The following is a 21,340-nucleotide window of genomic DNA, read 5'->3' as shown; positions in this document are numbered from 1 at the left end:
TGTCACGACAAGTGTCTATCACTCGTATTTGCACTCCCTTTATCTGAGCGTGAGTGTGTCGAGGCCGTTGGAACAATTCGGCAAAAGGTATGGAAACAATGCATAGGAGAAATAAACAATTGAGTGGTGGCGACAAATAGACCAAGCACTCAAATGCGCTGCCATCGGTTCATAGGCTACTCGTAGAATATGTGAACAGTGACAGTAGGGACCTAGCCGATCAAGCAGACTCCGTAGGTTATGCTATGCTCGTTCCCTTGATATTAAATATGAACATTGAAGAGGCACAATGCCCTTGGACACTGTGCACGATGTCACATGCAGGATCACTTCTCCGTCTATAAACACTTGTCTATATTATGTGATTGAAGATAATCCTGGAGATTACTTCCGGAGTGCAATATGCAGTCATTGATATAGGCTATTGAACAGCCATACAGAAATAAGAGCGCCCAGCAATAGTCTCCGGGCTACATTGCCAGTGCAATCCGCCTGCTTTCTCTGGACCGAGAACTCACCCTCACCGGGGGGGAAACAAAGCGCAATTCCCCGCTCAGGCGATTTCCTTTTCACTCCTCGACCAAGCATTTGCAAATCACCTCCACATGAATGCACAGGTTATTATTCGATACCGGTATTGGGGTATCTGCGACAAGTTGTCCATTTTAAACATCCACAACATTCCAAAGACGACCCGCCCCCGGCGTTTGTGATTGGTTCTCGCGGTGCGGAGGTACCTCGGTCTCGCAAACTGTATTTAAAGAAAACAGGCACATCTGGATCTGGCCAGCGGTTCCGCGCAACTGGAGGATTTCGGAACCACTGAATTACGCGCACAGAACGGCTTCGACTTTGAAGTGAACCGAACATATGTCGGCAATTGATTTGGTTCCAAGATAAACATTGCGTAACTCTAAACTAGTCTTGCATCTTGACTTTTTCTGTAATTTAATGCAATCTATACTGAACAAAAATCTAAACTAGTCTTGCATCTTGACTTTTTCTGTAATATAATGTAATCTATACTGAACAAAAATATTAACGCAACATGTAAAGTGTTGTTCTCATGTTTCATGTGCTGAATTAAAAGATCCCAGACATTTTCCAAGTTTAATTCTCTCAAATTTTGTGCACACATTTGTTTACATCCATGTTAGTGAGCATTTCTCCTTTTCCAAGATAATCCATCCACCTGACAGGTGTGACATATCAGGAAGCTGATTAAACAGCATGATCCTTACACAGGTGCACCTTGTGCTGGGGAAAATAAAAGACCACTCTAAAATGTGCAGTTTTGTCACACAACCCAATGCCACAGATGTCTCAAGTTTTGAGGGAGGGTGCAATTGGCATGCTGACTGCAGGAATGTCCACCCGAGCTTTTGCCAGAGAACTGAATGTTAATTTCTCTACCATAAGCCACCTCCAAATTCGGTTTAGAGAATTTGGTAGTACATCCAATGGCCAGCCCAGGACCCCCACATCCGTATTCTTAACCTGCAGGATTGTCAGAGACCAGCCACCCGGACAGCTGATGAAACTGAGGAGTATTTCTGTCTGTAATAAAGCCCTTTTGTTAATTCTGATTGACTGGGCTTGGCTCCCCAGTGGGTGAACCTGGTCCCAGGTGGGTGGGCCTATGCCCTCCCAGGCCCACCCATGGCTGTGCCACTGCCCAGCCATTTGAAATCCATAGATTAGGAACTAATGAATTTATTTCAATTGACTGGTTTCCTTATATGAACTGTAACTCAGTAAAACCGTTGAAATTGTTGCATGTTGCATTTATATATTTCCTCAGTATAGCAGAAAGGACAAGGATGGAACATTTAAATTCACACACATGCACACACACACACACAATTCATAACTTAGGCTGTTACCTAATTAATATGTTACAATGGCAATTACATATTCTGTAGGCCTACTGTATACAGTGCTATCATCAAAATGAAGAGAAAGGAAAGGGTTTTATGCTCATATGAGGAAGATGATAAAGACATCAGTATGATCAAGGTGGTCCTCCCACACCCAAATGCTGGTAATTTTCTATGCACCTCGCGCCTCCCTGTGTTCAAAAGTTGTAACTACTCACACTGTCTCTGTCTCCTTTGTGAGGTTGCTCCATGCTCCCTGTCCTTTTCTCAATTTGGTTTTGCTCAACTCCTACATCCTCCCTCCTCCATCATCTCTCGCCTCCTTTTGAAAAAGGTCATAGGTAATCGCGGTGAGGTGGCAAGGAGAGGGAACTTGGGATGAAAATGCCTCTGTATGAAATGAGAATCTCCTTTTCCACTCATTTACAAGGGTGGAGTCCAACTATAATGTGTAAAGTGCTAAAAACGAATTTAGTTAGTTTTGCCTGACATTTTATAGATACAATGATAAGTAGCATATTGTTTTTGAAACTTGTGCATGCTTTTCTCATGCAACAAAAAACAAAAGCTTCAAAGGGGGTGTGGGAGATTAAATAATTGTTCTACAACGGACTCAGGTAGGATACACATGACTATCCTCGATGAAAGGTGACTATCGAGGAGGGGGAGGGGACACTCTTCCGTTCGCCTATTAATGAATTGACATCTCCTCCACCACTCAACCACTTATCGATTTCCGGGTCACGGAGGAGAGAGGACGGAGGAGAGAGGGTGGAGGACGGACTTTTGACCAAATGAGAAAACACCCATATCAAGGCTGCTCTCATGATGACATCATAGCCTATCCCCTATCTGCTATCTCCCAGGACTGAGATCATTGTACAACCCTGTGCAGGCTGTCTGCAGATTAGAAACAGCATCTGTCACAGTTTCAACGTGATTCCAGGATGCTTTCTCTCCAAATGGAAACAAAGTAGGCTACATTTAGGATTAAGTTACTCCACACAATGAGCCAGTGTGTAGGCTGATCAAAATAAAACATTATTTAAAAACTCTAAGAAACCTAAAGTGAATTTGCACCGTTAGAATAATTGCTCAGCTTCATAATATTCTTAAATGTTATGATCTTAATTCTATGTCAAAGCACAACACACAAATTATATTTCAAAGCACAAAAGGTTTAATTTATATTCATGAGATTGGATTGGATTTTTTTTAATACATAATTGATGATCTGAAACCGTATGAGACACACTCCTTATTAGATAAGTGTCAGTGTAAGAATGGGGGAAAAAAACATACATTTTCTCAGTTGCATTCCGTAAAATAGCATGACCTTAGTAGCCAAGGGAGGTGTAGGAAGGTAGTTTTCAAGTGCAGAATGTTTTGTTTTTTTACAATGAAGGAGTCCAGTATGTCCATATGCACAGTGAATAAATTGCAAGAAGACAAAAACCTATATTTACATAAACTATTTTATTTGTTTATTTTTTATTCCACCTTTATTTAACCAGGTAGGCCAGTTGAGAACAAGTTCTCATTTACAACTGTGACCTGGCCAAGATAAAGCAAAGCAGTGCGACAAAAGCAACAACACAGAGTTACACATAAACAAACGTACAGTCAATAACACAATAGAAAAATCTATGTACAGTGTGTACAAATGTAGAAGAGTAGGGAGGTAGGCAATAAATAGGCCATGGAGGTGAAATAATTACAATTTAGCATTAATACTGGAGTAATAGATGTGCAGAGGATGAATGTGCAAGTAGAGATACTGGGGTGCAAAAGAGCAAGAGGATAAATAACAATATGGGGATGAGGTAGTTGGGTGAGCTATTTACAGATGGGCTGTGTACAGGTACAGTGATCGGTAAGCTGCTCTGACAGCTGATGCTTAAAGTTAGAGAGTGAGAGATAAGACTCCAGCATCAGTGATTTTTGCAATTCGTTCCAGTCATTGGCAGCAGAGAACTGGAAGGAAAGGCGGCCAAAGGAAGTGTTGGCTTTGGGGATGACCAGTGAAATATACCTGCTGGAGCGTGTTCTACGGGTGGGTGTTGCTATGGTGACCAGTGAGCGAGATAATGTGGGGCTTTACCTAGCAAAGACGTATAGATGACCTTTTGCCAGTGGGTTGGGCGACGAATATGTAGTGAGGGCCAGATAACGAGAACATACAGGTCGTAGGGGTGGGTAGTATATCGGGCTTTGGTGACAAAACGGATGGCACTGTGATAGACTACATCCAGTTTGCTGAGTAGAGTGTTGGAGGGTATTTTGTAAATGACATCGCTGAAGTCAAGGATCGGTAGGATAGTCAGTTTGACGAGGGTATGTTTGGCAGCATGAGTGAAGGAGGCTTTGTTGCGAAATAGGAAGCTGATTCTAGATTTCATTTTGGATTGGAGATGCTTAATGTGAGTCTGGAAGGAGAGTTGTCCGTTCCAAATTAAATGTCAACTCCCCGTACCTACTTCTCTTCTCCAGCGTCCTTCCTTACAGGTAGTGAGTGTTGTAACTGAGGACAGACAATTTTTACGGGCTACGCGCTTCAGCACTCGCCTGTCCCGTTCTCTGAGCTTGTGTGGCCTACCACTTCGCGGCTGAGCCGTTGTTGCTCCTAGACATTTCCACTTACAGTTGACCGGGGCAGATCTAGCAGGGCAGAAATTTGACGCACTGACTTGTTGGAAAGGTGGCATCCTATGACGGTGCCACTTGGAAGTCACTGAGCTCTTCAGTAAGGCCATTCTACTGCCAATATTTGTCTATGGAGATTGCTTGGCTGTGTACTCAATTTTATACACCTGTCGGCAACGGGTGTGGCTGAAATAGCCGAATCCACTCATTTGTATGGGTGTCCACATACTTTTGTATATATTGTGTAGGTCAACCTCAATGACTGGGTTCTAGATATGGGTGTCATCCCAGATTATAACAAAAAATAAATTATAATTAATGTGTACATTACTCATTATGACAACCTGAAACTCTTGCCATCCAAGTGAGACAATACAACCACAAATACACCACAGGGTACATGCAATATCTACAGAAGTACAATGTAAATACTAGGTGTTACACAGGATTTAGATAGTTAAAATGAAGTGTATATTGAGGGGTACTTACTTGAAATGAATGTGTACTTTTATAGTACATCACCCATCCTGACAACCTGGCCATTATTTTAAGGCTTCTGGAAGCACCATCCAAGTGAGAAAATAAACACACTAGTGCACAGAGTACATGTAATATCTGCATACGTACATTGTTATTACTAGGTATTACACAGGATTTAGCTAGTTAAAATGACATATCTTGAGGTGTACATTCTTGTCATTATTGTGTACCTACAAAGTACAATACCCATTGTGACAATCTAATCTTAAGCTTCTGAAAGCGCCATCCAAGTGAGAAAATAAACACACTAATACACTGTCGTGGAAATTCTTACACAGGGACACTGAAAGTCAATCTTAAAATAATCATTGTTTATTATCAGCGCGCTGGAGAGGTGCCAACCAACTCAATGCACCATAAGTACAAGTCTGTCAGGAGCTCTAACGGAGCAGTCCCGTTTAGTTCCCTTATATACTGGTTACAGACACGTTACATAGGCATGCATAGTTCATAGAGCTGGTTCCATGTGTCTGGCACCGTCTCCTGTCTTAATTTATAGAACATATTCTGGGCGTTCTGCCAAATAGATATGAGGGGGGGGGTCATGATGGCCCCCCCTCATATCTCTACCAAACATAGGCAGGAACCAAGGATTGTTTATGACACCAAAGACAAGATACACAAAGTAAAATTTCCTTCACAACACCTTAGAGTACATATCTGTAATATCTGCATAAGTACAAGGTTGTCGCTAGTTGTTACACAGGATTTTGCTATTTAAAGTGTTAAAGTGAAGTGTAACTTTATAGTTACCTTTGAGCAATTTCTATATTATTACTTATTACTCATTACCAAGTAAAAATACTTACAAATAAAAGATGAGCTTCTACTTTAGTCAACTTTATTGCAACATTTTATTGTTAGGTTAATAGATAGATTAATTGGATTAAACAAAGATAAATAGGCTTTCTCAATAACATACAAATAACTATTCTTTTTTTTTTTTTTTTTTTTTTTTTTTTCTCTTTTTTCTGGGGGGGTGGATCAGCTTAATATTGCGGAAAGAATGTTGCTTCCAATGTAATTGTCTGCATCATTTCCAATCCCCCATATTTTTTTGGGTAAATATATATATCCATTCACGTATGCATACATATACACATATATACATACACATACCTACATAGACATACATACTTTTTTTAAAGAGTATACCTTTATTATTATTCCCCGCAAACCCTACCACCGATCCCCCAATTGGAGTAAACTGATAAACATTTCTGTTTTTACCTTCAATTTATACATCTTATACACATTTTACAGACACAGTCTACTTTATAATAGTTCTCTCTTGTTTGTTCTTAGTCCTTCCTCTATTTCTGTTGTCCATCCAGTTTGATTTCCACTTGTAACTGTGCTATTTCACAATAGCTCCGCACCTATACACATTTCACAGATCCCGTATGCCCTACATTGTTTATCTTGTTATTAGTCCCACCCTTCAGCTCCACTCAACCTTTCCCATCTATCTTCCAACATCATCCATTTCGGATTTTTATTTGCCATATATTTTTCAACTGTGCTGTGATGCTTCACAAAAGATTTGAATCTTCCTATTCTCATAGCTTCCACGGATTGTAAATTAAAAATAAACATTTTTGCTAAAATAATTATTATATTATTGATTGATTGACTATGGCTTTTCAAATCCCCCAGTATTGCTATCTGTAGCGTTAGTTCTACGCAAATGTTGCAATTCTTCAACCATTCCTGGACCTGTGACCAAAAACGAGCTACATGCGGACAATACCAAAATAAATGGTCTAATGACTCTGCCTCCTCACAGCAGAATCTACAGAGCTGGGAAGATTGTATCCCCCATATATATAACATTCTATTAGTTGCAAGAATTTTGTACAATAATTTAAATTGAAAAATTCGAAGTTTTGAATCCGGCGTTGTTTTGCGTATCAATTCATACACCATGTGCCATGGAATGGGTACATCGAAAATCTCTTCCCAACTATTTTGCAATTTATATGGCACAGCTGTAAGTTTTTTGATCCTTAAATGAAATTGGTATATGTTTTTATTTATCACACTTTTCTTTAACCATTTATGTTCTTTAATATAAGGCCGACATACAAGTTCCTTACTTTTATCCCCTTCCACCTGCCTCTTCCATTTTTGTGGTAATGCTGCAATTAATTGGTTGTAATTTTGGGTAGAGCAGACATTTCCATATGTCTGTGTTAGCTGCATGTGTGACATTACTCCACCAGTCCTATTTATGATATCATTCACAAAAATTATACCTTTTTTAAACATTTCTTCGATAAATACAGTTTTTTTATCAATTACTATATTTGAATTTAACCACAAGATTTGTTGTACTATTTGTTCCGTCCTTTCAGGTGGATTAAACTGAAATTGCAACCAACTTTCTAAGGCTTGTTTAAAAAATAAAGATATTTTGGAGATTATTTCCTTTTCAAGCAACCGAAAGTGAGCAGGTGTAATCTGAATAAAGGGAAAAAGGCCCTTCTTGAACATAGGATGAGACATTCGTACCAATCTACTAGAGAACCAGTTTGGATTTAAGTATAACTTTTGTATGACTGATGCCTTTAGTGAGAGGTCTAATGCTTTAATATTTAATAATTTCTGCCCTCCGAATTCATATTCGTTATATAAATAGGCCCTTTTAATTTTATCTGGCTTGCCGTTCCAAATAAAATTGAATATTTTTTGTTCATATAATTTAAAAAGCAGGTCACTAGGTGTAGGCAAAACCATAAGCAAATAGGTAAACTGTGATATGATTAAAGAGTTAATCAGGGTGATTTTCCCACAAATAGACAGGTATTTTCCTTTCCATGGTAGCAAGATCTTATCTATTTTTGCTAACTTTCTATAAAAATTTATTGGAGTGAGATCATTTCTTTCTTTTGGGATTTGTATACCGAGTATGTCCACATCACCGTCAGACCATTTAATTGGTAAACTACATGGCAATGTAAAATGTGTATTTTTTAGTGATCCAATACGTAATATGGTACATTTATCATAATTTGGTTTTAATCCAGAGAGGATAGCAAATGTATCTAGATCCTCTAAGAGGCCGTGGAGAGATTCTAGTTGTGGTTTTAAAAGAAAACATGAATCATCAGCGTACAATGACACCTTAGTTTTTAGGCCCTGGATTTCTAATCCCTTAATATTAATGTTTGATCTAATTTTAACAGCTAACATTTCGATGGCAATAATAAATAGATATGCCGATAGTGGACAACCTTGTTTTACTCCTCTAGATAGTTTAAAACTTTCTGAGATGTAGCCATTATTTACTATTTTACACCTAGGGTTACTATACATAATTTTTACCCATTTTATAAGAGATTCCCCAAAATTGAAATATTCTAGGCATTTATATATAAACTCCAGTCGTACTTTATCAAAAGCCTTTTCAAAATCAGCTATGAAAACCAGGCCTGGTGTCCCCGATATTTCATAGTGTTCTATTGTTTCCAGTACTTGCCTTATATTATCTCCAATGTATCGTCCATGTAAAAAACCTGTCTGATTAGGATGAATAATATCTGACAAAACTTTTTTTATTCTATGCGCCAAGCATTTTGCTAGGATTTTTGCATCACAACACTGAAGTGTAAGAGGTCTCCAATTTTTTAAATGGACTGGATCTTTATATATACCACTTGGGTCCTGTTTCAGTAATAATGATATCACACCTTCTTGTTGCGTGTCTGATAATCTATCATTTATATAGGAGTGGTTAAAACAAGCTAATAATGGTCCTTTGAGTATATCAAAAAAATGTTTGTATACTTCCACTGGTATGCCATCCAGTCCTGGAGTTTTCCCATCCTTAAAGGCCCCAATTGCATCAAGTAGTTCCTCCTCTGTAATTAGGCCTTCACATGAGTCTTTCTGTACAGATGTTAATTTTACATTATTATTAGGGAAAAAATCCATACAATTAATTTCAGTTAGTGGAGATGGAGGAGCCTGAAACGAAAATATATTCTTAAAGTACTTTACTTCCTCTTTCAAAATATCATTTGGTGAATCATGCGTGACTCCATCATTTGTAACAAGTTTTAATACGTTTTTTTTGGTAGCATTTCTATATTGAAGATTGAAAAAGAATTTGGTGCATTTTTCCCCATATTCCATCCAGTTCGCTTTATTTTTGTAATATATTACACTGGATCTTTCTTGAATAAGTTCCTCCATTTCTTTTTGTTTTTCCTCTAACTTATTCTGTGCCTCTATGGTACCGTTTTTATTGTTATCTAACTGTACTGTTAGTCCTTCAATTTCCTTTGTTAATATGGACTCTTTTGATCGAAATTGCTTTTGTTTTATAGATGAGTACTGAATTGCATGGCCTCTAAAGGCACACTTAAAAGTGTCCCATACAATATGGGGATCTGCTGTACCTATGTTATGTCTAAAAAAGTCAGTTATAAATTCTTCTGTCCTAGTTCTAAACAATTTATCATCTAGTAGGCTTTGATTAAATTTCCAATATCCTCGCCCACGTGGAAATTCTGTAAGAGTAATATATATGCCAATTATGTGATGGTCCGACCGCATTCTGTCCCCTATCAAACACTTTTTAACTTTTGGTGCCAGAGAGAATGATATAAGAAAGTAGTCAAGGCGACTAGCTTGATTAAGCCTCCGCCATGTATATCTCACTAGGTCAGGGTATTTAAGTCTCCATATATCCACTAATTCCAATATATCCATGACATTCCTGATTTCCTTAAGTGCCTGAGGGTGATAGTTTGTAGTGTGATTTCCTTTCCGGTCCATAGAGGTATTTAAGACCGTATTAAAATCTCCCACTATAATAATAGAGTCTAGTGTTGCTTGTAGAGTTGATACATTCTTATATATATTGTCAAAGAAGCTTGGATCATCATTATTCGGACCGTATAGGTTAATAAGCCATATATGTTTATTGTCCAATAACATATTTAAAATAATCCATCTACCTTGAGGATCTGTTTGGACAAGTTGCACATTTGGATCAAAGTTATTATTAATTAAAACCATCACCCCTTTTGAATTTCTTTGCCCATGGGAGAAATATATTTTGCCCCCCCAGTTCTTTTTCCACAAAACTTCATCTAAAACTGTCGAATGGGTTTCCTGTAAACAGTAGATATTATAATCCTTCTCTTTTAGCCAGGTAAATACTGATCGTCTTTTCTTATTATCTGCTAAGCCATTACAATTGTAACTGGCTATACTTATTTCACCACTTACCATAATGAGACACACCTTTCAATTATTTTTATCAAAATATATGTTTGTAAACGTCCTATTAAAAAGTAACATAATGATTGAGTGTCTATATAGTTGTACCATGACATTTGCATCTCCACTAAGCAAACCTCCAATTGGTCCCCACTATTCCACCCGCCAAAAGCCCCCATCTCGAGTTGGGTTGTCATCCCAATGCCCGGCAGACCACCCCCGACCCCCCGCATCGCACAGCCCCGGACCGACTGGGATCCATCCTTCGAAAAGTGCACACAGCACCATCCACCGAACCGAAGCAGATCCATTGCCAAATGCATTTCCATCGCCCTCACCTCGATTTTTATTACATATTGCTGTGAATCATCCTCTATAGTCCCTAACATCTTTTACTTCTTCCTTCGCAACAGTTGTGGGATACACACATACACCCACACACATTCAGCCCTTACCCCCACACAACCATAAGCTCACCCTCTCAACAATTGCACCATCCCAGAGCCCAACTCAAGATGGGTCATGATTTACAAATGTACTTGCAGTTGCAGCTGCATGAGAAGGCCTGCAAGACCGCGCAAAAAATGAGCATAAATGTAGAGATTTATTTACCATTGTCACATCCTAGATGATGGAGGTCAAATGTACACCTTCTTCCTGAAACACCCACAATACGGTCATCCATTTTGACCATGTTCCCAAGCATCTCCATGCAGTCCGATTGGTTTCGTGCCACCAGGGCCACAATAATATACCCCCTCTCTGAATGTCCGAGTGTGACCCCCTCCCCATGGGTTACTGCAGCTAGTGTTGCCAGCACTGCCACTGCCTGGGTGGGGGCACCCCACCGGAATCCCCACCGGCTAGGTACAAGGTCGTCAAGGTTCTCATTAGCAGCTTTGAGAATTTCCTTGTTTATTATGCTCTCCCTTTAGGGGGCTTTGGCTTTGCAGGACCAACCCTGCCAAGCAGGCTCAGAATCTTGAGGGGGCAGTGCTGCTCATGGTCCCTGTCCTCATTTTGGCTGCATACAGACCGTTTACAGCATGCACATAAAACAGTTAGGGACTTCTCCTTAGTATCTGGGCCATTCATGTGGGTGTCTAGGGTATAGGGCCATGGACCGTACCATTAAAATAGGATAATAAATAATTAGATATAATTTATTTTAAAAATGTAGTTCCCCATGATAGGACAATAAATAAATAAGACGTATAATTCATTATAAAAGTATATCCATCATTTGAACAACATTGAAAGCCCTCTCATACCCGGCCCACAGCAATACACTGGCTCTGGGATATGCAACTATTTCATTACTCACTCACTCAACTTTCCAAACATAACAAATAAAAATAAACACACACCACACCATCCACACATACTGTGCCTTCTGTTTACTTAGTTTTTATCTTCACTATGTAGAAATAGTGCTTGTGTTCAATTAGTTATATATGAAGATTTATAGAAAAGCTATATTTTGTATTGTATTGTTACAATCAGTAACCGGGCTTGAATTGTGTTTATTTTCCTCATCTATGAGAACTTTGTAATTTTTAAAATAACCATGGAGTAATCTTTGTGTCTCTGAACAACTGGTTATCAATATATAGTTTATCCACGACGAGAGCTACTCGTTTCGCTTTTAATCTATTTTCTTTGAAAATTGGATACAGAACTTTGCGCCGTTCTGCAATTTCTTTCGGAAACTGATCATTCATGCCAATTTTGGTCCCAGCAAGTCTTTTACCCAGGCTTTTAACCATTATTTTATCTTTAAATGAAGCAAATTTGGCAACGATTGGGCGTTCGTACCTCTGCCCTCTCTGTCCGAGGCGGTGTACACGTTCAAGTTGGATCTTATCGATAACTTCGTGTGGAATCTGAAGCGCTGCAAAAAGGAACTCTCTAACTACAGATTCAGGAACCTCTCCTTCTTTCTCTTGGATACCTGTAAGTACCACATTCTCTCTCATGGATCTAGTTTGTATGTCCAGTAAGCATTCTTTCAGAACGTTGTTCTCCTTTTTAAATTCATTCATTTCGGTTTCAATCTTATTGACCGTCCCTTTTAGCGCGTGTGTTTCCTTCTCCAATGTCGCAGCTTTTTCATCACTCATCTCTAGGCTTGCCTTCAAGTCTTTTATATCTTTACTAACTAATTCAAGTATACCCAGTTTGTCATTTATTGATTTTAACAGATCGGTTTCGACCTTTACCATTGCCGGTGTTGAGAATATTAGATCATCCGTGTCGGTTGAGGAGTCACGTTTTCGTTTTTGATTCGGTTCCCCTGTCTTATTCTCCGTCATGTTTGGGTGTTGCTTGTTTTCGTAATATTTGTCGATAAATGTCTCTAGTCTTAGGATTTGTTTTGTGTTATTATCCAGATTGAAGGTTATCACCCACCAGATTATTTAGTGCTAATATTTTAGTCTAATTTAGCAGATATTTCGAATATTATGTTTTATCTTGAGGTGCTCTACATAACTTCGTTCAGTCCGCCATTACCTTTACGTCCGCCGTCTACCTGTTGTTTGGTATGTGTTTATTGGTCAGGGCGTGAGTTTTGGGTGGGCAGTCTATGTTTTCTGTTTCTATGTTGGTTTTGGGTTGCCTGGTATGGCTCTCAATTAGAGGCAGGTGTTTGACGTTTCCTCTGATTGAGAGTCATATTAAGGTAGGTTGTTCTCACTGTTTGTTTGTGGGTGATTGTCGTCCGTGTCTGTGCACCACACGGGACTGTAGCGTTTGTTCGTTCGTTTGTTATAGTCTGTACCTGTTCCTACGTGCTTCGTGTTGTATGTAAGTTCTTATGGTTTAGGTCAGTCTACATTCGTTTTTGTTATTTTGTATTTCTAAGTGTTATTTCGTGTTTCGTCGTTTTTGTTTAATAAATCATTATGAATTCACACCCCGCTGCACGTTGGTCCAATCCTTGCTACTCCTCTTCGGATGAAGAGAAGGAGGAAGCCCGTTACAGTAGCTTAGATAGCTCATTTAGAAAATGGGATTGTCTTTTTCTTCCCTTTTTGACATTACAAGTAACAATGGAAATTGCCAACTCCGTCTTAGACAACTCCGTCTTTCCCATCCTGGAGTCTGAGACCTAAAAATATATCTTATTGTAACGATTCTCGTTGGTGGAAGGAGAGGAGGACCAAGGTGCAGCGTGGTACGTGTTCATTTTAATAAACAAAATAAACTGAACACTGAATTGACAAAAAAATAATAAAGAGCGAGAACGAAAACGAAACAGTTCTGCAAGCAATACGCACAAACAGAAAACAATCACCCACAACACACAATGGAAAACAGGCTACCTAAGTATAGCTCCCAATCAGAGACAACGATAGACAGCTGCCTCTGATTGGGAACCACACCAGGCCAAACACAGAAATAGACAACCTAGACATACAACATAGAATGCCCACCCACATCACACCCTGACCAAACAAAACATAGAAACATACAAAGCAATCTATGGTCAGGGCGTGACACTTATTAAACCTACAATACCCCATAATGACAAACCAAAACCAGTATATATTGTTTTGTGTGCAAATGTATAAAAAATAATAAATGTAAATATTAAATTTACATAAGTATTCAGGCCCTTTACTCAGTACTTTGTTGAAGCACCTTTGGCAGCGACTACAGCCTCAAATCGTCTTGTGTATGACGCTACAAGCTTGGCACACCTGTATTTGGGGAGTTTCTCCCATTCTTCTCTGCAGATCCTCTCAAGCTCGGTCAGGTTTGAAAGGGATCGTTACTGCACAGCCATGATCAGGTCTCTCCAGAGATGTTCGATCTGGTTCAGGTCCGTGCTCTGGCTAGGCCCCACAATGACTTCTGACACTTGTCCCGAAGCCACTGCTGCGTTGTCTTGGCTGTGTGCTTAATGTCGTTGTCCTGTTGGAAGGGGAACCTTTGCCCCAGTCTGAGATCCTGAGCGCTCTGGAGCAGGTTTTCATCAAGGATCTCTCTGTACTTTGCTCCGTTCATCTTTCCCTCGATTCTGACTAGTCTTCCAGTCCCTGCTGCTGATAAACATCCCCACGGCATGATGCTGCCACCACCATGCTTCACCGTAGGGATGGTGCCAGGTTTCCTCTAGACGTGATGCTTGGCATTCAGGCCAACAAGATCCATCTTGGTTTCATCAGACCAGAGGTGCCTTTTGGAAAACTCCATGCGGGCTGTGATGTGCCTTTTACTGAGGAGTGGCTAACCGTCTGGCCACTCTACCATAAAGGCCTGATTGGTGGAGTGCTGCAGAGATGGTTGTCCTTCTGGGAGGTTCTTTTATCTCGACAGATCAACTCTGGAGCTCTGTCAAAGTGACCATCGGGTTCTTGGTCACCTCCCTGACCAAGGCCCTTCTTCCACGATTGCTCAGTGTCGCCGTTCAGCCAGCTCTAGGAAGAGTCTTGGTAGTTCCAAACTTCTTCCATTTAAGATTGATGGAGGCCACCGTGTTCTTGGGGACCTTCAATGTTGCAGAAATGTTTTGATACCCTTCCCCAGATCTGTGCTTTGACACAATCCTGTCTCGGAGTTCTACAGACAATTCCTTCGACCTCGTGGCTTGGTTTTTGTTCTGACATGCACTGTCAACAGGTGTGTGCTTTTCCAAATCATGTCCAATCAGTTTAATTTACCACAGGTGGACTCCAATCAAGTTGTAGAAACATCTCAATGATATTCATTGGAAACAGGATGCACCTGAGCTAAATTTTGAGTCTTGTAGCAAAGGGTCTGAATACTTAGATAAATAAGGAATTTCTGTATTTTTTAAATATTGTTTTTGCAAAAATGTCTAAAAACCTGTTTTTGCTTCGTCATCAAGGAGTATTGTGTGTAGATGTATGAGGAAAATATTTTATTTAATCAATTTTAGAATAAGGCTGTAACTTAACAAAATGTTAAAAAAGTCAAGGGGTCCGAATACTTTCCGAATGCACTGTAGTTTAGGTGTATAGCTCGTTAGGCCTAACTAGCTTGCTAGCTAGCTAGTTGTTGTGTTATCCAGCTAGCAATAAATGTGCTAGCTAACACTAATATGTTAGCTAGTGTTTAACTATACTGAACAAAATTATAAACCAACAGGTAAAGCGTTGGTCCTATGTTTCATGAGGGTAATAAAATATCCCAGAAAATGTCCATGCACCAAAAAAGTTTACTAATCTCACATTTTGTGCATACATTTGTTTACATCCCTGTTTCTGAGCATTTGTCCTTTGCCAATTTAATCAAGAAGTTGACTAAACAGGAGGATCATTACACAGATGCACCTTGTGTTGGGGGACAATAAAAGGCTACTTTAAAATGTGCAGTTTTGTCATACAACACATTTCCATAAATGTATTGAGGGAGTGTGCAATTGGCATGCTGACTGCAGGAATGTCCACCAGAGCTGTTCCCCAAAAAATGAAGTGTTCATTTCTCTACATTAAGCAGCCTCCAACATCGTTTTAGAGAATTTGACAGTACGTCCACCCAGCCTCACCACGTGTAACCACGCCAGCCCAGGACCTCCACATCCGGCTTCTTCACCTGCAGGATCATCTGACACTAGCCACCCAGACAGCTGAGGAAACAACCAAAGAAAGTTGTCTAAGGGAAGCTCATCTGCGTGCTCATTTCCCTCACCAGGGTCTTGAACTGACTGCAGTTTGGCGTTGTAACCGACTTCAGTGGGCAATTGCTCACCTACGATGGCCACTGGCACACTGGAGAAAACTTTCTCTCTCCTGTGTTTACATTTTTGCCCTACGACATTGTTTCTTTCGCTGCAATCTTTCATGTCTTGATTCTGCACACTGTCCTTCTTCTCGACCCCATTATTTCACACTGTAACATAATGTCAGTATCAACACGTGGGCACGTTGTAGGTTGTCGTTATTTTGAGCGTGTTGTGCAGATGGGCAGATCTTGACATGATGCTTCCAAAAGGGAGACTGTTCCTAAACAGTGAAACTCTTGCAAGGTTAAATGATGGAATAAGAGTTTGTCTTTGACCATTTTAAGTGCATTTATAAACCATTATACAACCAATCTTAATAGGTTTACAATTTGATAAGCACTATCTAGCATTACTATCTCACAATTTTATTAATGTGTCTAAAATTGTTATATTGATGCTTAAAGTAATTTTAAAGACGTAAGAATTTAAAGTACTTTTTCATGTGAACCCGTTTTTGCCATTGGGCCTGGTCATCCGACTCCAGAGCCCTTTATTGCAGAGGTATGTTAATGAGGTGTTCGGTTTTCAATTGGCTAACACTTACCACCTGGGAAGGCTGAAATATGGGTATTATGATGCTTTCGGGAAACTTTAACATTTGTAACAGGCATGGCAACAAGCATTCCGTTGTTACATCCCAGTAATTACAGACTGCGATTACCACCAGTTACATGTTGTTATTACAGTGTAACTGAATTATTACAATTAATTGTAATACCTGCTACAGTGTAATTACATGATTCCTTAAAATGAACTGTTGCCGATAATTGTTAGGACTTCTCCAGAACGGTTCCTTTTTAAGGGATTCGAGCAAGGATTTCATATTTAAACTAGTAAGAGATACAGTACTGTCAAATAAATTGTACTAGGGTACATTTTGTATTCTGCTCTACGGAGCCTTTGCGTGGCTGAGGACGAAAGTCGAGCGGAAAAAAAGTCTCCTTTGAAATGAACATCCGCTACCGATCACGTGGAGAGCAGTGTTGAGAAAGGCTCCTCCCACACCAGTAGTGCAACTCATTGGCTGTGTCTCGGTGAAGAACACGTATAAAACGATATCAACATTTTTGAGACGGTAAGCGACGACCGTGAACATGTTGTACAAGTCGAGTTCAGTTATGTTCGTCAGATTAATGTTTATGCTTGGCGGGAAGCCGAGGTAAGCTGATACATTATGTCAAATTGGAATTGGTTTAGAGAAAGACTGCGCACGGCAACCTATTTTCAATACACACTGCTAAAGTAACTAATGCAGTCGATATAATTGGTGCTCTGTTTACAGGACTACTAATTGGGCCTACTAAAAACTTGCATAACACAATCGTAATAATACGTACACTCACTCATTTCTAAATGTCTACAGCAAGATTATGAAATTCATTCTCAGGTGATCGGTGTTATAGGGGGGTGTTCCTTTACAAAATCCATACTGTTGTATTTCCTATAAAGTTGCCTGTGAAATAATGGTTTATCCTGAATGATAGCTGTTCTTTGGATCATGTTTAGGCCACCGTGTCAAATGAGGCAATTTTGCTCATGAATAGGCCTACACTGGTCTTTGAAACACCTCAATAAACATTTTCGCTGATCAGCATATGATTGACCAATACTAGGTCAGTCTGGAGTCTGGTCTACTCCATGCCCCTTTAGTAGTGTTATCTACTTTAGGGACAATATCGCAACAGACTGACCCAAACAATTGACAAATTAGCCTAAACATTGGTAGGTGTACAAAGAGCCCTTTTTATATGAAAATCCCAAAGTCTTCATACCTTATCTGTAGTTTTTGCCTCAAAGTGCACACCCCATGTCTTTCACATGTAATGATCATGAGTCACAATGACATGGCAAAATTCTATACAATTAGCCTGGCACAGTCCATATTGACTGTTTTTACGCGCGTGTCTGTGAACGTGCATAGAATACTACCCGTGAACTCCCTCTGGATCATTTCAGTTGTGTGAAAGAGGTCATTTTCACCTATCCTTTCTCTTTGTCCCCCTCACTGACCAACTATAGTTGGTGTCAGACAAACAAAATGTTGTCAGCCCAGGCGGATAGAGTGATGGCCCTGGGAGAGTGGGAGGAACGATGGCGGGAAGACCAAACAGGCTGGCACCGGCCCCACGTAAACAAGTAAGGATCTCTTTTATGTACCTTTTAAAATGACGTGGATTAAAGATGGAATTCGTGCTTGTATTAAATAGATGTCTGTTTAACATGTCTCTGCCAGCATGTTATTCCTAGGCCCATAAGGTAAACTTCATATGACGAATTTGATTATATTTATAGGATGCTGGAGAGTAATCTTGAGAAAGTTGTCGACGGGCGGAAGGGAGTTAAGTTCTTCTTCCCTCTATGTGGGAAAGCTCTGGACATGAAATGGTAAGTGATGTGCATCACAAACAAACGTGTGTTCTCAATTAACATGAACCAGTGAAAGTCACAGTTCATTCATTAACATCCATAAAATGACCTTTGACCTTACTGTCTTTTACCATGTGTTCGATTCCAGGCTGGCTGATATGGGCCATTCTGTTGTAGGGGTGGAGATTGCAGAGAAGGCCATCAAGCAGTTCTTTGAGGAGAGTAACCTGACTTACAGTGAAGAGACAGTGTCTGCATTACCTGGGGCTAAGGTTTACAAGGTACTGTGTGTCAGAGAGCTGCTCGGTTGGCTGCTGTGATGCTACATGGAGTATGTGGAAGACAAGATGTTACAAGGTGTCGGAGTATTGTCTTTCACCGACGGTGGCAGTGTGGGGTTCTTCCTGTGGATGTGGTCTTCCTGGGGCATACGTCTATGCATAAAAACAAACAATTGCTGTGGTGGCATATAGGGGAAGCAACACATTCTTACCCTAGAAGTTCAAAGTCTCGGATTTGATTCATACCAGCTACAGATCCAGCATAGATAATGATTGGTGTTTGTGAAAGGAGTTTATAGAATTATTTTAAGACTACGCTGCCAGTGTGCACAGTCATGTTCCATTAGAGAAAGAGCTAACGTTGCAGTGCGTTTAACTTGTGTGGTTCATGTGCTTTTCTTCCACAGAGCTCAGAGAGAAATATCTCCTTGTACCAATGTGATCTATACAATTTCTCCAGGTAAGAGTCTAAACTATATCAATACATTTTCTCTCTTGACTGGGTCAGAAGGAGGAGGCCATTTACAGTATGACATCCTCTCATTTTGTATAACAGTGCCATTGAGGGTCAGTTTGGAGGGATTTGGGACCGAGGCTCCTTGGTGGCCATCAACCCACGGGACAGACAGAAGTATGACCACATATGAACGTCACTTTCCTCTGAAAGTCAACATGAGAACAGAGCATGACATGATGGCAGAGTCTTTGGCTGATGGCAAACCTCTGTCGCTTCTGTATGTGACAGGTATGCTGCTCTGATCACATCGTTAATGGACAAGGACTGCCGATACCTCTTGGATACTCTGCTCTACAACCCAGAAGTATACAAAGGTAACAACTTTTCCCGTAGCTAGCATTGTAGCTAACGATGATATGCTATTTGTATTAGACCGCAGAGTACTTGCGTGTCACTTTAAGCACATCAGAGTTAAAATGACTACCCCTTTGTCTTTAGGCCCTCCTTTTTTTGTGCCCGACGAGCAAGTACAAAGTCTATTTGGTAAGTTATTTTATGGCGGAGATTGTCTCTGTGATTGTAATTTGTCAGTATTTGATTTTTCAGATCAAACTACATAGAAATATATATGTGATATGTACATCTTTGGGGAGGATTTAGAGATTAGTTTCCATGTGTGATTGTGTTTTTAATTCCAGGGAAGAGCTGTGATATAGAGTTGCTGCAGTCACTGGATGCCCTCACAGACCGAGAGAAAGCTCGGGGCATGGACTTTTTCACAGAAAAAGTGCATCTCATCACTCTAAAGACCAACTGAGGAACATTTCATCAACCAGTGATGACTCTTATTTAGGTTTCAAATACTGACATATTGAAGAAAATACTCTCAGTGGCTTGTCTACAGCTTTTTAGTGGCATGATGTGACTTGAATTGGGTGAATCATTTTTACTTATGATGGAATGAAGAAATGTCAATAAATACTTTTTTATATAAATAAACCCATGTTCTTTACTCATTAGTAAACACAGTATTGTAAAAGTCATACATTTCCAGACTTGTAACATAACTGATCCAGGATTTCGTTTTTGTTTCGGGGAAAATACATGTAAAAACGGTTCCTAAATCTCTTTACCTGAATGTAATAGTAGTAGATGTAATAAAGAGTGAGTAGCCATTTTGTATTGCCGCTGTATGGGATCAGTAGTTAATGAATGATGATACAATTTAAATAACTGCTGAGACAGCTGGTTCAGCCGATTTCCCTCTGGCAAAATCATGTTTGACTACAGGTGTAGAGGCACATTATTATACAGTGCATTCGGAAAGTATTCAGACCCCTTTACTTTTTTTACATTCTGTTACGTTACAGCCTTATTCCAAAATGTATTAAATCATTTTTCCCCTCATCAATTTACAAACAATACCCCATGATGACAAAGCAAAAACAAGTTTGTAGACATTTTTGCTAATGATCCATTTGTTAGAGTGGCCAATGATTTCAAGTCTGTATGTAGGCAGCAGCCTCTGTGTTAGTGATAGCTGTTTATCAGTCTGATGTCCTTGAGATGGAAACTATTTTTCAGTCTCTCTGTCCCAGCTTTGATGCACCTATACTGACCTCACCTTCTGGATGATAGTGGGGTGAACAGACAGTGGCTCGGGTGGTTGTCCTTGATGATCTTTTTGGCCTTCCCGTGACATCTGGTGCTGTAGGTGTCCCTGAGGGCAGATCATTTGCCCCTGGTGATGTGTTGTGCAGACCGCATCGCCCTCTGGAGAGCCCTGCGGTTGTGGGCGGTGCAGTTGCCGTACCGGGTGGTGATAGAGCCCGACAGGATGCTCTCAATTGTGCATCTGTAAAAGTTTGTGGGTTTTAGGTGACAAGCCAAATTTCTACAGACCCCTGAGGTTGAAGAGGCGCTGTTGTGCCTTCTTCACCACACTGTCTGAGTGGGTGGGCCATTTCAGTTTGTCTGTGATGTGTATGCCGAGGAACTTAACTTTCCACCTTCTCCACTGCTGTCCCGACGATGTGGCTGTTTCCTAAAGTCCACGATCATCTCCTTTGTTGATGTTGAGTTAGAGGTTGTTTTCCAGACACCACACTTCGAGTGCCCTCACCTCCCTATAGGCTATCTCGTCGTTGTTGGTGATCATGCCTACTACTGTTGTGTCGTCTGCAAACTTGATTGAGTTGGA

At 40.1% G+C, this 21,340-nt stretch overlaps 2 protein-coding genes across 3 annotated transcripts in view; one reads left to right on the top strand and one right to left on the bottom strand.

Annotated features, from left to right (window-relative positions):
* LOC120027266 (exostosin-1c) overlaps positions 1-705 on the bottom strand; it is an 87,771-nt gene extending 87,066 nt beyond the window's left edge. Inside the window, exon 1 of the mRNA XM_038972179.1 lies at positions 519-705. The gene's annotated coding sequence lies outside the window, so the exon portion shown is untranslated. The remainder of the gene's footprint in view (positions 1-518) is intronic.
* A 16,277-nt stretch (positions 706-16,982) lies between these two features.
* On the top strand, positions 16,983-20,140 carry LOC120027360 (probable thiopurine S-methyltransferase). 2 transcript variants are annotated; one of them, XM_038972275.1, is made up of 9 exons: positions 16,983-17,110; positions 18,055-18,171; positions 18,328-18,420; positions 18,551-18,683; positions 19,091-19,143; positions 19,240-19,314; positions 19,429-19,514; positions 19,639-19,683; positions 19,839-20,140. In XM_038972275.1, the coding sequence occupies exons 2-9, from the start codon at positions 18,074-18,076 to the stop codon at positions 19,955-19,957; spliced, it is 702 nt and encodes a 233-aa protein (XP_038828203.1). In that variant the 5' UTR covers positions 16,983-17,110; positions 18,055-18,073; the 3' UTR covers positions 19,958-20,140. The 2 variants fall into 2 exon arrangements, with proteins under 2 accessions (XP_038828203.1, XP_038828202.1); XM_038972274.1 differs by having other exon boundaries at positions 17,089-17,194.
* The last annotated feature ends 1,200 nt before the right edge of the window (positions 20,141-21,340 follow it).

The sequence above is a fragment of the Salvelinus namaycush genome, chromosome 32, assembly GCF_016432855.1.
Source record: "Salvelinus namaycush isolate Seneca chromosome 32, SaNama_1.0, whole genome shotgun sequence".
NCBI lineage: Eukaryota > Metazoa > Chordata > Actinopteri > Salmoniformes > Salmonidae > Salvelinus > Salvelinus namaycush.
Note: the sequence above shows the minus strand (reverse complement) of the source record. Positions and strands in the feature narration are given on the sequence as shown.